This window comes from Colius striatus, chromosome 13, assembly GCF_028858725.1.
Source record: "Colius striatus isolate bColStr4 chromosome 13, bColStr4.1.hap1, whole genome shotgun sequence".
Classification (NCBI taxonomy): Eukaryota; Metazoa; Chordata; class Aves; order Coliiformes; family Coliidae; genus Colius; species Colius striatus.
In genome coordinates, this window is record NC_084771.1 from 676,932 (window position 1) to 692,190 (window position 15,259).

Genomic DNA, 15,259 nt, shown 5'->3' on the forward strand with positions numbered 1-15,259 from the left:
CGTAAAGGTCTTTTCCAGCTGTAAGGATTCCATGGTTTAAGGAAACACCTCACTGTGTGCCTCACCTTGCTCAATTTGTTTCTAGGCTTTAGTTTGTGCTCTGACTACATGCGAGTGGCATTTTACCTGGATTTGCTCTTCTGTTTGCCTCCAGTGCCAAAGAAAACTAAACAGAGCTGTCAAAGTCAAATTTTATCTGCCCAGGAGCTGTGAACCCTGGGGAAGCAACGTCTGTAGGCAACCAAAGTGGGAACAGCACAGCTGGATGCCTCATGGCTCCTGAGTTTCAGAATGTCAGCAGCTAAGCTGTAAGGACAACCAGTCCCATCAGGTCCTGTCAGGGTGAGATCTCAGGAAGAACTCGCTCCTGCAAGCACAAGACACCTCTGCAACCTCCACCCTCTCTGCAGCACCAGCTCTGAGGCGATGCCAAGAGACCCCAGGACATACAATCCTGAGCACTGACAAGCCTTTCACAGCCTGGCTGCCCCTCTCAGGTGGAAACTGATAACACTGATTTTGCACAGCACAGGCAAAAGTTCCAAACAGGCAGAACTGAACAGTGCAGAGGCAGCATCTTCCTTTGCTCCTAAGCTGACATCCTTCCAGATGCTATTCATAGCCCCAAGGCAGTAAATGATGCTCTATTCCTCTCTTCCCAAATGGTACTTACAGTAATCCAGATGCAAGACAACCTTTAGTGCCCAGGTTGGATGTCTGAGTTTTGCTCTCCTTTGTGTTTTGATACATTTTGTCTGAGGCTACACTTCTACAAAGTGTCTTTTGCTTTGGATTTCCCTGCACTCAGTGCAAGTGTTGCTGTTCATTTTACATCACAGCCACAGTAAAAACACAGATGTGAGACAATGAGACAGTTCAGAACCCGGAACAAGAAATCTCCCTGTAGCCCCTGAGAAGTCTGGATGCAGGGACACATGTGAATTGTATCCTTATGAGATATTTTAGTTCATCCATGGGCCTGGCCTGGAAGGCATAACATTGGCACTGATTTTTCTTTCAAAACAGGAGAAAATACTATTTAAAGGAGGTGAAAACACTGCTGTCTGCCTTGGCATCCTCCAGGTAAAGCACTCTGGAGGTGGTAAAGAAACTCTTTGTTTTCCTGCAGCTGCACTCCAAATGGTCAGCAGGGAGCGACCTGGACCTTGCCCACTGCTGCCCACAGCAGAGCCAGCACAGAGACTGGGAGACAGAGCACACAGCCATCCACCTGCTGGAAAATGCAGACACCACACTCTTCAGAGTCCAAAACGCCATTTGGCTTCCCAGTACAGTTTGATATAGGTACACCCAAAGACATCAAGAGGATGACTTCAGTGCTGGCAAGTGGAAGGGCAAAATATGGCACATTTCAGCCACCTCCCCATCATCCTTGGCAGGGTGGTGGCTGTTCTCCCCAGCCCTACAGCCAGGGCTGCCAGGAGGCACACTAGACTGCCTGCCCCACGTCAGGGACAGCCAAGTGAACCCACTGCTGCAACCTTTGCAGGCCTCTAAATTCAGTCCCTTCACGTTTTGTAACTCTTCATGCCAATGAGAACAGCTTCACCTTGTGCTGGTAATTTGTCACTGCTTCAAGGTTAGCTGACAGCAGTGGGCAGGGATGCCAGCCAGAGGAAGCCCTTAGGGCAGGAACAGGCATATGAATTGATGTCACTGGTTTCCTGAGCTCTGTGTGAGACCCTCTTCCTCCTCCTGGTATACTGCAGAGTATCTAGAGGTACCTCACAACATCAAAAAAACCTCAGTATTCTCTTTTTCTCTGAGATCAGTTTTGAAACACTGGCCTCTAAACAACCCACTTGCAGAGACTGATGCATTTCAAACAGCCTGTTAATAGGTTTTGTGGGCAGTAGGCATTTCTCTGACTCAACTGAAATAGGTTCTTGTCAAAGACCTGTTTGAAAGGCGAGGTGGAGGCTGCAGAAGCTGACATACCAGGCAGGAGGGGCTGGCCAGTCATCCCCATGGGAGCCATCCCTAGATTGTTCATGGCAGTGGCCCAGGCGGTTGGGTCTGACATTGGCAAGCCCATGGGAATGGAGTCGACGCTCAGATTTCTGCCACCATCTGCTGAGAGGGGAAAAAAAAGTTATTAAGAGCTTACTGTGTATCCTACCTTGTCTGCAGGGCATGTGTTACCCAGAAAGGCTCTGCAGCATCACCAGATGCCCTAACCCTAACCCCAAACCCTAACCCTAATGACCCTAATCCTTAACCCAAACCTAACCCTAACCCCAAACCCTAACCTTAATGACCCTAACCCCTAACCCAAACCTAACCCTAACCCAAACCTAACCCTAACCCAAACCTAACCCTAACCCAAACCCAAACCTAACCCTAACCCAAACCTAACCCTAACCCAAACCCAAACCTAACCCTAACCCAAACCTAACCCTAACCCAAACCTAACCCTAACCCTAACCCAAACCTAACCCTAACCCAAACCTAACCCTAACCCAAACCTAACCCTAACCCAAACCTAACCCTAACCCAAACCTAACCCTAACCCAAACCTAACCCTAACTCTAAATCCTAACCCCAATGACCCTAACCTAAACCTAACCCCCCCTAACCCCTAATGACCCTAACCCCTAAACAGATTTGAACCTAACACACAGGAAAAAGAGCCAAAGGAAAAACCCCACAGTGCTGTCCCTCTCAAGCAGCCAGTTCCTTATGGGAGCAGGGGTAGGAAAAACATTGCCTTCCAAGAGCATCTGAAGTATGGTTTATCCACTACAACCATCAGCTCTGGGGGGCTTTAAAGGAACAGGGGGTACACTGACTCTTCCCCAGAGATTTATGAACAAAGAACAAACATTCAGAAGGTACAAATCATCAGAACTGCTCTGGGGTTAACAGAGAGGGCCAGTCTGACCCAGCAGGGAGTACTTCCACTGCCATTTGCAGGTATTTCTCTTCTATGCTGCTAAAAGGGGAAACAAGGAACAACATGACCTGATGTAGGTGGGAGCTGCTTTGGCAGAGGGTTTGGACTGGATGAGCTCTGAAGGTCCCTTCCAACCCCCACCATGCTGTGGTTCTATTTACTCAAGGTCCTGCAAAGCTATCTGGCAATCCAGGTGAAACCAGTGGGATTACACATACATGACTTAATGAAGCATTCAAATCTCCTGCAGTGATTCAGCTGGCTCAGCCCTGCCTTCAGCTGCTCACTGCCATGTACCACCAAGACTAAGGAGCTGGCAGCTGACAGTTTAAAAGAAACAAATTAAATCAAATATGAAATAAAAGAAGCAACAACTTCAAAGCCAAAATACCCAGGGGAAGGCAGTAATGCAGTGAGATCACAGATCATCCCAGCACACAAGGGGGAAAAGCTAAAGAACTCCCTTGCTGGCCTTCTGTCTGCCCAGAAAGACCGTACCAAGGTGGCACAGGAGAAATACCAGTTGTCTGTGTGCCCAGCTTGTGCAAGAAGCACTTGAGACATTTAAGGACCTCCAGGTGTATAAAGTAAGATGCAAACTAACAACAAGAACATAAACTCCTGACCATATCCACCTCCAAAAGTCCCAGACACCTCCTTTAGGGCAGGTGACAGTCTCAGGGGCTAAATCTACATCACCTGTACCCACAACCTCACTCAAGTCTCATAGCACAAACCAAAATCTTCTGCCCAGAGGAAGGAAGTTTCCTCTGAATTCCTCCTCAAGCACCTCTGAACAGGCCTCACACCTACATCAGACAGCCCTGTGAGCAGTATTCAAGTACAAGTACACACATCTGGAAAGCAAAGCACTGGAATGCCCTGGGGCTGACACACCTCCCAGGGAAAGAGTTCAGCACAGGGCCACAGAGATGATGGAGTGGAGCATCTGCCTTGTGATGAAAGGCTGAGGGAGCTGGGGCTCTGCAGCTTGGAGAAGAGGAGCCTGAGGGGTGAGCTCAGGAATGGTTACAGATGCACAAAGGGTGGGTGTGAGGAGGCTGGAGCCAGGCTGTGCTCAGGGATGGCCAGTGACAGGACAAGGGGTAACGGGCACAAGCTGGAACTGAAGAGGTTGCAGAGAGACACAAGGACAAACTTGTTCCCTGCTGAGGTGAGGGAGCACTGGCAGGGGCTGCCCAGATGGGCTGTGGAGGCTCCTTCTCTGGAGACATTCCAACTCAGCTGGATGAGTTCCTGTGTGCCCTGCTCTAGGTGGTGCTGCCCTGGCAGGGGGGTTGCACTGGCTGAGCTCTGCAGGTCCCTTCCAACCCTTGAGACTCTGTGACTCTAACCCCTGATGTTCAACAGCTCCTTGGTCCATCACACTACACGCTGAACAGCCACAGGTCTGACTGCAGGCAGTAGCAGCCCATGGGTCCCCTGCCACCTGCCCACCCTCTGCACTCACACCCTGGCAGGGCAGCTGCCCTCAGGCTGCACATGGTGGGCACAAGCCACCCCTCACCCACCTGCAGACACGCTGCCTCGCTTCCTCCTCTTGCCCACATTGCTGCCATCCTGGGCCGGGCTCTCGGACGCCTGAGGGCCACCAGCACTGCCCAGCTGCAGAGACTTGGTGCTGCTGGCAGGATCAAAGGACAGATGGTTTAAGCCTAAAAGAGAAAAAGACTCTCAGAGACCTTCTTTACATTTGGCTTGAGATGCTTCAGCGTGAGAGTAATGAGTGAAATGGCCAGTGCCAGGCACCAGCAGCCCTCCAGGCTCTGCAGGAACTGTCTCCTCTTTACTGTTCCCATACAACAGCATTTTAAAACATTCCCCACAAACATGAATGCCAACACTCACAAAACCAGGCTGTATGACACTGTAAAGCAGAGGTGCCAGTGCCCTGGCTTGGAAACTCAGAGGCCAGAATTTGTTTCTATTTCTTCCAATCCAGGAATATACTTTTCTGGATGCCCCCAGGCTGCCATTGGCTTCCTGCCCACGTTGCTACTCATGGGCAGTTTATTATCAATCAGGACTCCCAGGTGTCCCTCTGCAGAGCTGCTCCCCAGCAGGTGCTACTGCAATTTTTATTGAAGGAGTCTGGCCAGGCAGTTGCCCCTTTCACAGCCAAGGAAAGGTGCTCTGCAACCAGCAGCCCTGCAGATGGGAATCGACCAAACTCAACAAGGACAAGTGCAGAGTCCTGCATCTGGGAAGGAACAACCCCCTGCACCAGGCCAGGCTGGGGATGACCTGCTGGAGAGCAGCTCTGCAGAGAGACCTGGGAGTGCTGGGTGATAATAAACTAAACATGAGCCAGCAACATGCCCTCGTGGCCAAGAAGCCAATGGCAGCCTGGGATGCATCAAGCAGAGTGTGGGCAGCAGGTGCAGGGAGATTCTTCTCCCTCTCTCATCTGCCCTGCTTAGGCCTCATCTGGAGTCCTGTGTCCAGTTCGGGGCTCCTCAGCTCCAGAGGGACAGGGAACTTCTGCAGAGAGTCCAGTGCAGGGCCACCAAGATGATCAGGGGAATGGAACATCTTTCATACAAGGAAAGGCTGAGGGAACTGGGGCTGTTCAGTCTGGAGGAGACTGAGGGGAGGTCTCATTAACATTTAGAATTGGGGGTTAGACTAGATGATCTCTAAAGGTCCCTTCCAACCCCATCATTCTGTGTTTCTATGAAACTCCTCCTCAGTCAAAGGACAGATCTGCTCTGAGTCCAGATAAACCTCTTCAGCCTTTGGGTTTGAGGTGACTTTGGTTTACTCAAGAATAAATTTAGACAGACCCACAGGAATTAAATGAATGTATGCTACAGCTATAAAAGCAGAAGTTAAAACATTCAGCTGAATCAGCAGAGGCACAGGAGCACCAAAGCTGACAGTGAGGCTGTGTCCACACACTGACAAGCCGAGGCATTCATACCAAACCTCTCTCTAGATACTCTGCAGCGTCCTGGTTCCTATTCTAGAGGATTCCACTTCCAAGAACTTGTTAATAAATATGGTTGCTGTAAATAGACAAGAGGGTGGATACAGAGAGAGCCTGAGGGGCTCTTCTCCTGAAAGGCGAGAACACAAGAAGCAGCCAAAAAAATAAGCACTGTTCAGCTGGCAACAACAATAGTCACGGCTGACTACAGGGCTGCTGCCTAAACACTCCAAGGGTAGAATATCACTGAGGTCCTGAGGGCTCAGGAAAACAAATCCCAAATGCAGCAGGTTAAAAATAGAGAGGAGGCATATGCAGCAAAGAAACAGGAGGAAAGGAGCAATTGTAAGAGTTGTCTCTGTTATCATCCAACTGATGGGAAAGGCAGCACTGCACTTCAAAATGTGTTTCCCCTGCTTGGGCACAGGGAAGGAGGCTCACGCTGCCAGGCCTGAAATGGGCAGATGCCCTGCTGAGGCTGGAGCCAGCCAGCAGCAGGCAGCACCAGGCTGAGAAGGCACATGGCTCGGGTGATTGCTGCCTGCCTGCCCCACTGCACAGCACAGGCAGCTCCTCCGCTGACTCCCACCATCACTTGGAACCAGATGCTTGGTGATGCTCTGCAGTACAGCAGGAGCATGCAGTTACTGCCATGGCTGTGTGGGAGGGAGGGAGCTGCAGCAGAGCTGGGATAACAGGGAATGAAAAAACTACACATGTTCTTTAGAAAATAATGTGTTCTTGATATATTGGGGGGGGGGGGGGGGAAGTCCAGACAGATTCTGTAGATGCAGGACATGCACTGGGGTCTCCAGGACGCAGAGGAAGTTCTCACAGCCAGAGGGCCAGCACCTTTGCCAGTCAGTGCAGAGATAAAGCTGTGAAAAAGTGCCTGAAGCAGTTGAAGAGCTCAGGCCTGAGCAGAAGGGAGGCAGCCCTGTCCCCAGCACACCCCGGGGTACCCCAGCCAGCCCTGGAGACCTCCTGGGATCTGACTCAGTGCACACACCAGTAGAAAATACTGCAGCTCCTAAGCAGTGGATAATGTCCTGCCAGCAGTAGTGTATGGAAGTCACTCACAGCAGGCTCCAACTCTAACCTGACATATACAGGAAGAAGCAGAAACAGACCTACACATGCCTTCAAGCCATCAGCATCAGGTCCCCTGACCCAGCCTATCCAATAGCTCTCCATCACAAACGCAGGACCCCACAGCTGCAAGCCAGCAGGCAACCAGCTGGGAGTCAGTAATGCCTCTCCTGCCTTCTGCATGCAGATCAGCAAGAGGAGAAACCATGATGATGGAGAAACGAAGAGCAACTAACAAGTACTTGTTTCTGTTCTTGTCTTACATCATTTATTTCTACCTAATGACCTCCAGAGCTCGGGTGCTGCCATCAGACACTGTCCCAGAGGCAGCTACCTGAAGAGCAACTACAAAACAAAAGAAAGGTATCTTCCTGGAACTCATCGAGCAAAAGCATCACAAAGACAACCAGAGACACTCCTGGGAGAAGAGACCATGGACTTGCTCCAGCCACTTACAGAAGGTGTCCAACTGACGTGCTCTGCAGTAAATGTAACCAGATCTGCTGTGGCACGGCTGCCAGCGCATGATCCCCCAGCGGGAACGCGGGTACAAAAGTCCCAGTATCAGATCAGTGCTCAAAGGTAACAACACAAGGAGTGACTGAGGCACCAGCCCCAGGTTCTCACTGTCTCACCAAGCCACCACATAGCTCATCCCATCCCAGAGGCCACATCAAGAGCAACAAAGGAGTCGGAGTTAAAGCCCTCACTTTGCTCCCATGGCACAATTTGGGTTTGTTTTCACCCTCAAGCTGTCTAACACCGTACAAAGCAATCCTGAACCAGCTGCACCGGGACAAGGAGGGGATGAGAGTATGAACAAAACCAAAGGCTACAAGATTGCTTTCAGATTTCCAGAATAAGCAACTGACTTTCCTGTAGCCTGTTTCCCATTGATCCCTCCCAGGCCAACAAGGCACACTGAGGCAGCGTGCTCCTCCCACCAGCATGTCAGATGGCTAAAGAGCTAAAATGTGATTGTTTCCAATCAAGCCTTCTGCCCAAAAACATCACTAAGTGTTACCCAAGCATGAGGAAAGGAGGAACCTTTGCACCTCTGCTGTGAAACTTCATTGCAACTTACAGCTGTTTTTTCTTCCAAGCCAGTTATTTCTCAATACCAAACCCAGTTTATGAGTCCCTTTCTCATTTGAGACACTCCTCCATTTATGCACAAGCTTCTTCAAAAGGTAGAAATGGGACTTTCTTGGTTTTAAAGCTAATCCTCCTCATTTACAACTTCATTATGGCACAGACAGCACATGCTACAAGTGCCCTGGAAAAGGAGCCTGCTACTGTCCTTATCCAGCCTCAGACTTGGATTCCACGAGTCAGAAATACTCAGAAGTCACAGAAAATGGAAGCTGATGAAAACACAAACTCCAGCACATTGTTCTTTGCACACACAGGCTGGAAACTGGAAATTCTTTCACAAGTCATAAATAAAAATGAATGTCTTTCTGGGTCATGTTGTCTAGAAACAGTGCTAGACAGGACACAGCTACTCCTGCTCCCACTCACAAGAGAGATCCTGGCAGCTCCTCCAACAAGGACTTCCAGGATCCCAAGACTTACTCCCACAAGCACTTTGCCCTGTTTTGCTCCAGGCCCTGTGAGCAGAGAACTCCAGGAGCTACTGCTGATGGTCCCAAGTCACCTTCATCTATAGAAACTGACCTTTCCTTAATAACAGAGGCCTGGACCTCTGTGAGGGAAGGTGATTATGGCAAGGTGCAGAACAGTTTCTCTCCTGAGCACACAACAGGATAAAAGCTGACAGCATCAGGCAATGTGACTGTGAGCATAAGCATGAGCACTTTTCCTTCATGCTGACCTTAAGGAAGCATCCTTGGCTTTTTTGAGCTGGTCTGTTCAGGGAGGAAGGGATCACCAATACATGAGCAAGCTCTGAGGTTTTACTGAGACCGTAGTGAGACAGAAGGTAAGAGAGGAGGAGGTGAAAAATTGGGGGTTTTGGTGAGTGTCAGAACAGCACCAGCATTCCTAGAGCCATACACAGCACGAGTGTTTGCTGCCCTTTACCTCCAAGTAGTTATCTTCAGGGATTTTCAGAAGAGTGAATTTTTATGGGCAGGACACCAGGAGCTGCCACACTGCAGTGACTGGCAACTTCAAAATACTCAATCATCTCTTTAAAACATTGTTCTAGAAGAGTCCTCACTAGAAAAATACATCTGGGGGAAAAATGGAGATGGAACTGGGGCTGTTCAGGCTGGAGGAGACTGAGGGGGGAGCTCATTCATAGTTCCAAATCTCTCACTGGTGGGTGTCAGGAGCTTGGGGCAGCACTTTCTCTCTCTTGTATCCAGTGGCAGGACAAGGGGTGATGGGATGAAGCTGCAACACAAACAGTTCCATTGAAACATGAGGAGAAACTGTTTTGAGTGTTTGAGTGAGGGAGCCCTGGCCCAGGCTGCCCAGGGAGGGTGTGGAGGCTCCTGCTCTGCAGGGCTTCAAGACCCACCTGGCCACGTTCCTGGGTGACCTGATCTAGGTGGGAGCTGCTTTGGCAGGGGAGTTGTACTGGATGATCTCTAAAGGTCCCTTCCAACCCACACCCTTCTGTGACTGTATGAGCAGAAGATGACTCTCAGCAAGTCATGTCCTGCAGCAGTAGGAGGCTGCTGGAGGTGGCCTTCACCTCTGGAAACACACAGGTCTGTGTCTGACGGGAAGACCTGTGGTGGTTTCCCACTGTCCTAAATAGCACTGGGGATGGACAGCTCTGCCTGCCTCTATGGACTGGGGTCTGTGCTGATGCTATATCTGGCTGCAGCTTTCACAGCACACGTTTAGAAAGGGCCTGGATAGAGACTGGAAAGATCTGAATGTTCCAGGCATAAATCAAGGGAAGTATCTACCCTCAGTGGGTCCTGTGCCAGACCCTGGGCAGGACTTCATTTTCCTGCTAACAGAGCTTGGCCATCAGCCTTAACCAAAAGCAAAAGGGGAAAAAAAAAGGAGGAAATCAGAAATAGCCAACAAGGTGAAACTGGAAAGCTGGAAACCCTATCACCAGGAGCCAAACGTGCTGACAACCCCCTACACAGCGCGGCTCCACCGTGCCAGGCCCCCATCCTGCTTAGGAGAAACCAGCAGCCCAACAGGGCTCCACCTCAAGATTTTTGCAGAGTCTTCCTCAGCAGAGTTTGCTAGCCCTCAGTCAAACAAGAGGAGCTCTGCCTGCAAGCCTCGGGCTGCTTTAGAGGAGCCAGCCCAGGCGTGGCCAGGCCGGGGAACCGCACGTTGGCAGCAGCCTGGTGCCGCTGCCTGTCACACATCCCAGAGCTTTGCCTGACCTCTAACGAGTTAACAAGAGTAGAGACACAAACCCCTGCCCCATAACCTGAAGAAAAAAACCCCAAGAAACAGATACTCTGTCACTTTTACCTCCCTAAAAGTATTTTAACAGTACACTTAAGAAGCCCATGTAGAAAGCGCCCGCTCACCCAATCTCCCTCTTACTCAGCATCAAGAGGAACGTAAGAAATGGGCTGACACCAGCTTTACTATAAATACAGATTTACCTTTTGCCAACATTGGCAAATATATGAAATTAGCATTGCCCAGTCTGAACAGGGGCCCCCTTTTTTCTCCTGCATGTTTAGAAATGCAACCTAGAAACCAAGGGGCCACCAGGATCCAACCTGTCCCCTACCCACACAGTACTCCCTCAAGCTCTGCAGCAACAAGCACATCACATCTGCAGTAACCACGGGGAAAGCACACAGACAGCAGCAAGGAAGGGAAAGGAGGGAAGATCCTGAGGCTTTCAATTCAATGTTTGGATACCAAGCATTCGCTCTCTGAGACTAGTTCCACAGTTCAAAACTCTCTTCCACTGTAGCCCATGCCACGGTCAGAGCTTTAGGATCATGTTTGGTCCAGAGCTGGCTCAGCACACTGAGGAGACCAGCAGGCTTTTGAGTTACTTCTGTCAACTCTGTATCATCCTACATGCCAGTAGCACTAAGGAGGCATTGCCAGAGAAACACAGAGCACACAGAGCACATACTTTACCCGCGTACTGCAAGAGAAATATAGCAAGATGCTGATCATATCCCAGTATTTCAGCCAGTTCTGCTGCTCCTGGCTTGTTTAGTTAGGAGATGGAGTCCAAGGCTGAGCTCTCAGGCTCAGCACAGTTCCAGGAGCCTCTGAACTGCGGCTGCAAAAGGAAACCTGGGTGCTAGTGACAGTAACTGCCCCTGCACTGCCCCAGCCGGGCATTGAGAGGACAGGTTGGCACTGCAGCTGGTAAACGACAGCCACACGTGTCCCCATCAGTCCCCAGTGACTGACACCCCTAGAGGGATCCCAGGCTGGGGGGGACGGAGCCCGAGCAGCTGGGGGAGCGATTAGCAGCAGGTACAGCTGAATTTGCAAGGGATTTCATCCATCACTGCTCCTAAGCGCTGGCACGCCGTTAAATAAACCCTGCTTGCATGCCTGGGATTAGTTGCCTTTGCACAGAAAGATTAAGTTGTGGTCATCCTCGATGGCAAGGGGCACACTGCTCACTTCCCTCAGCCCTGGAAGTCTGTAGTCAAAAGAAATGTTAACTTTGGATAAGCTAATTATTGTAGCAGGGCAATGAAAAAATAGAAAAGGAAGAAAAGTGACACACAAAGAGTCCCTTTCTCCTGTGCCCCTGAAAACACAGCTCAGTAACACTGTCTGCAGTGCTGCTGAGGAAATCACAGAGTCTCAAAGGCTGGAAGGGACCTGCAGAGCCCACCCAGTGCAACCCCCCTGCCAGAGCAGCACCACCTAGAGCAGGGCACACAGGAACTCATCCAGCTGGGTTGGAATGTCTCCAGAGAAGGAGCCTCCACAGCCCATCTTGGCAGCCCCTGACAGCGCTCCCTCACCTCAACAGGGAACAACTTTGTCCTTGTGTCTCTTTGGAAGCTCTTCAGTTCCAGCTTGTTGCCCCTTGTCCTGTCACGGGCCATCCCTGAGCACAGCCTGGCTCCAGCCTCCTCACACCCACCCTTGATGCATCTGGAACCATTCCTGAGCTCACCCCTCAGGCTCCTCCAAGCTGCAGAGCCCCAGCTCCCTCAGCCTTTCAGCACAAGGCAGATGCTCCACTCCATCACCTCTGTGGCCCTGTGCTGAACTCTCTCCAGCAGCTCCCTGTTCTTCTGCAACTGAGGGGTCCAGAACCGGACACACTATTCCAGATGTAGTCTCTGATGGGGGACAGAGCAGAACCTCTCTCCACCTCCTGCCCACAGCCCTTCTAATACCATTAGATAACATTGGCCTTCTTGCCCACTGGGGCACACAGCAGCAAAACCACAGAGACATGATCTGATCACGTGTGAGCTGTGCCACTTCCTTACCCACATAACCCAAAACAAAGGACAAAATATCTGTGCCACTGTGTGCATACAGAGACATGTTGAGGTGCATTTGCTTCCCCGTGGGCAAGCAGCCCAGTCATCACCCCAAATCACTAAGCAGTCTACGGAGGGTTCTCAGGGCACCTTCTCCCTCGACACAACATCCAGAAAGTGTTTTGCACTAACCCTGGGATTTACAGGTGGTGAGCAGTTCGTCCCCCATGGCCTGCAGTGAGGACCAGGCAGCTCCAGGCTCAGACGGGACATGCCTGAGCCACATCTCTGCCCATCCTGCTGCTGCAGAGCAAAGGCTCTGTAGTGGTTTTGGTAGTGAGGTGCTACAGGGGTGGGTTCTTCAAACAAGAATCTGCAAAGAGCTTCCCTTGTAGCTGACAGAGCTAATGCCAGTCAGTTCTAAGATGGACCCACAGCTGACCCAGGCCTGGCCAGTTAGTGACCGAGGTAACACCTCTGTGATTAATGTATTTAAGAAGGGGAAGAAGTTGTTGGGCAGTTGCTAAACTGCAGCAACAGGGAGCAAGGATGTGAAAACATCTCTGCAGACACCAAGGTAGGTAGAGAAGAAGGGGAGGAGGGTGCTTAGACCCTGGAAGAAAGAGAACCCTGTGATATGTGGTGAGGACCATGGTGAGGCAGCTGTGCCCCTGCAGCCCATGGAGGTCATGGGGAGCAGAGAGCCACGGCCAGCCCATGGAGGAGCCCACGCCACAGCGGATGGATGCCTGAGGGAGGCTGTGACTGTGGGAAGCTCACCCTGGAGTGAGCTCCTGGCAGGCCCTGGGAGCCTGTGGGGAGAGAGGAGCCCAGGCCAGAGCAGGTTTGCTGTCAGGACTTGTGAGGGCCCTGAAGGACTGTTTTCCTGTGGCTGACCCACGCTGGGGCAGGCTCCAGCCTGGAGCCATTCAAAATGAGCTGCAGCCCACGGGAAGGAGCCACGCTGGAGCAGTTGGGGAGGGACTGTCTCTCGTGGGAGGGACCCCACAGTGCAGCAGTGGGAGTGTGAGGAGACCTCCTCCTGAGAAGCAGCAGCAAAGTCCATCTGTGATAAACTGACCCCATCCATCCCCCATCCCCTGTGCTGCTGGGGGGAAGGAAGGAGAGTCCTGGGTAGAGGGAAGGGGTTTTAAGATTCAGATTTATTTCTCATCTCCCTGTTCTGATGGTTCATTAATAAATCAAACCCTTTTCTCTGCAAGATGAGTCTATGTTCTGGTTTAGCAAGGAGCAGCTTTTGGCTTAGTAACAGGGGGAGCGGGTTGCAGTGAAGACCCAGTAGAGTTTGCGGACTCTCCCCCAGCTCCTGGGTTCACACCCACCTCCGGCCCGGCTGGGCCAATCTGGCGCCTCTGCCAGCACTATTTAGGGGGCGGGAATTTGGAATGCGAGGCAGGAGGTGTAAGAGTGACACGAGATGGAGGCGACCACGCGGACCCTTCAGCCAGAGAAGGAGGAAGGAAGGAGAAGCAATAGACCAGAGACCCCTCTGCAAGCCGTGGCGAGAATGCAGCTGTGCCCCTGCAGCCTATGGAGATCCATGGCAGGAGCGAGAGTTCCCAGCAGCTCCGTGTGAGTGAGCCCGGACGGGAGAGGGACTGTGTGGGGAGGGGCCATGGCCCAGGCCGTGCTGGAGAGCCTGCGGGCCCAGAGCAGCCCCACACGAGAGGCAGAGACGAGCTGCAGCCTTTGGAGTCAGTGGGCATCGGAGCAGCCCGTGCAGGGCTGCCATGCGTGTGAGTTACCCCACGGACTCGCAGGGAGGACTGGTGTGGAGTTCACCCGTCCTGAGGAGGGACAAACGGCAGAGGCTAATCGTGGTCTTTGTTCCCTGATGGGCCTAAACCACAACAGTCTGTTTTGCCCATGGCACTGATTGAGGAGTGATCCCCCTTGTCCTTATCTCCACTCAAACCTCTCCTTATATTTCTCTCTCACCTGTCCAGTTGAGGAGGGGGGAGTGATAGAATGACTTGGTGGGCAGCTGGAACCTAAACCATCACAGGCTCAACAGCTCACATTTACAAAAATGCATTTTTGAAGGGCTAGGATAACAAACCTGCCAGGCAGAGGGAGACAGGACTAAGTGCACAGAGCTACTGCGGGGAAAACAAGGGAACAAAAAGAGAAGAGCAAAGTCTATCTGAGGCAGTTATCAGGAGCAGCAGAAAATCCTGGTGCAAAACCCTGGAGTGAGGGGTAAGTGCTGCTCCCCAGAGCAGAACCTCACAGAGGGGCAGCACCAGCACAGGGGCCTGAAGGGCTTCATCCTGGCCAGGAGCAGAGCAGCTGGTGGCGCTGGGAAGGTGCCTCTTGGGGCCAGACACGATGGCACCAGAAGAATGTCAGCAGAAAAATCAGGGATTAGGGGAGAAATCTCACACCCTATTTGGAAGGCACACAGAATGCCTCTCTAGCAACACCTTATCTTTGAAATTACTCAGCGATCGAACTTCACTCCTTCCACGAGCTCATGTCACCCACACCAAAAACATGACCTTAAACTAGGAAACTTGACCTTGCAGTGGCTCAGGCAGCTTTCAACAGCTTAACGCAGGGGGCTTTTTAATTACATGTTGAGAAGTTCCTCAAAGAAACCACTAAGAATCAGAAAAGCCAACCAGTCACTTTCCAGAGAGGGAAAGAGACTGGAATAAGAAGCAACGTTGAGTTTGGAGAGCAAACTCCTCGCCTGTGTTGCCACAGCGTTCTGCAGGCTGGAAAAATGTGGTGTCTAATTATTACAGCTCTGCATCTGAAGCCCGGGGGAGGCAGAAAGCAGATGGACTAGTGAGTAATCCACCCAAGGACTGACACACTTGTGTAACAAACACCTTTGTGTAGCAAACCTGTGGCAGGAAAGAACAAAAGTGTTTCTATGTTTCCACTTTCTGAGTATAGCTTGCTGCTAACAGCTGGCTCTCG

The 15,259-nt window shown here is 51.3% G+C and overlaps 1 protein-coding gene across 3 annotated transcripts in view; it reads right to left on the bottom strand.

The window, feature by feature from the left end:
* Nucleotides 1-15,259, bottom strand: part of ENOX2 (ecto-NOX disulfide-thiol exchanger 2) — a 42,530-nt gene that overhangs the window by 26,030 nt on the left and 1,241 nt on the right. For 2 of the 3 annotated variants that reach the window (XM_062006493.1, XM_062006494.1), the window contains exons 2-3: nucleotides 4,447-4,590; nucleotides 1,960-2,091 (exon numbers count right to left, since the gene is read on the bottom strand). In XM_062006493.1, coding sequence (XP_061862477.1) covers nucleotides 1,960-2,056 — 97 coding nt within the window. In that variant the 5' untranslated portion in view covers nucleotides 2,057-2,091; nucleotides 4,447-4,590. Of the gene's footprint in view, nucleotides 1-1,959; nucleotides 2,095-4,446; nucleotides 4,591-15,259 lie in introns of all 3 variants that reach the window. The other variant, XM_062006495.1, reaches the window with a different exon arrangement.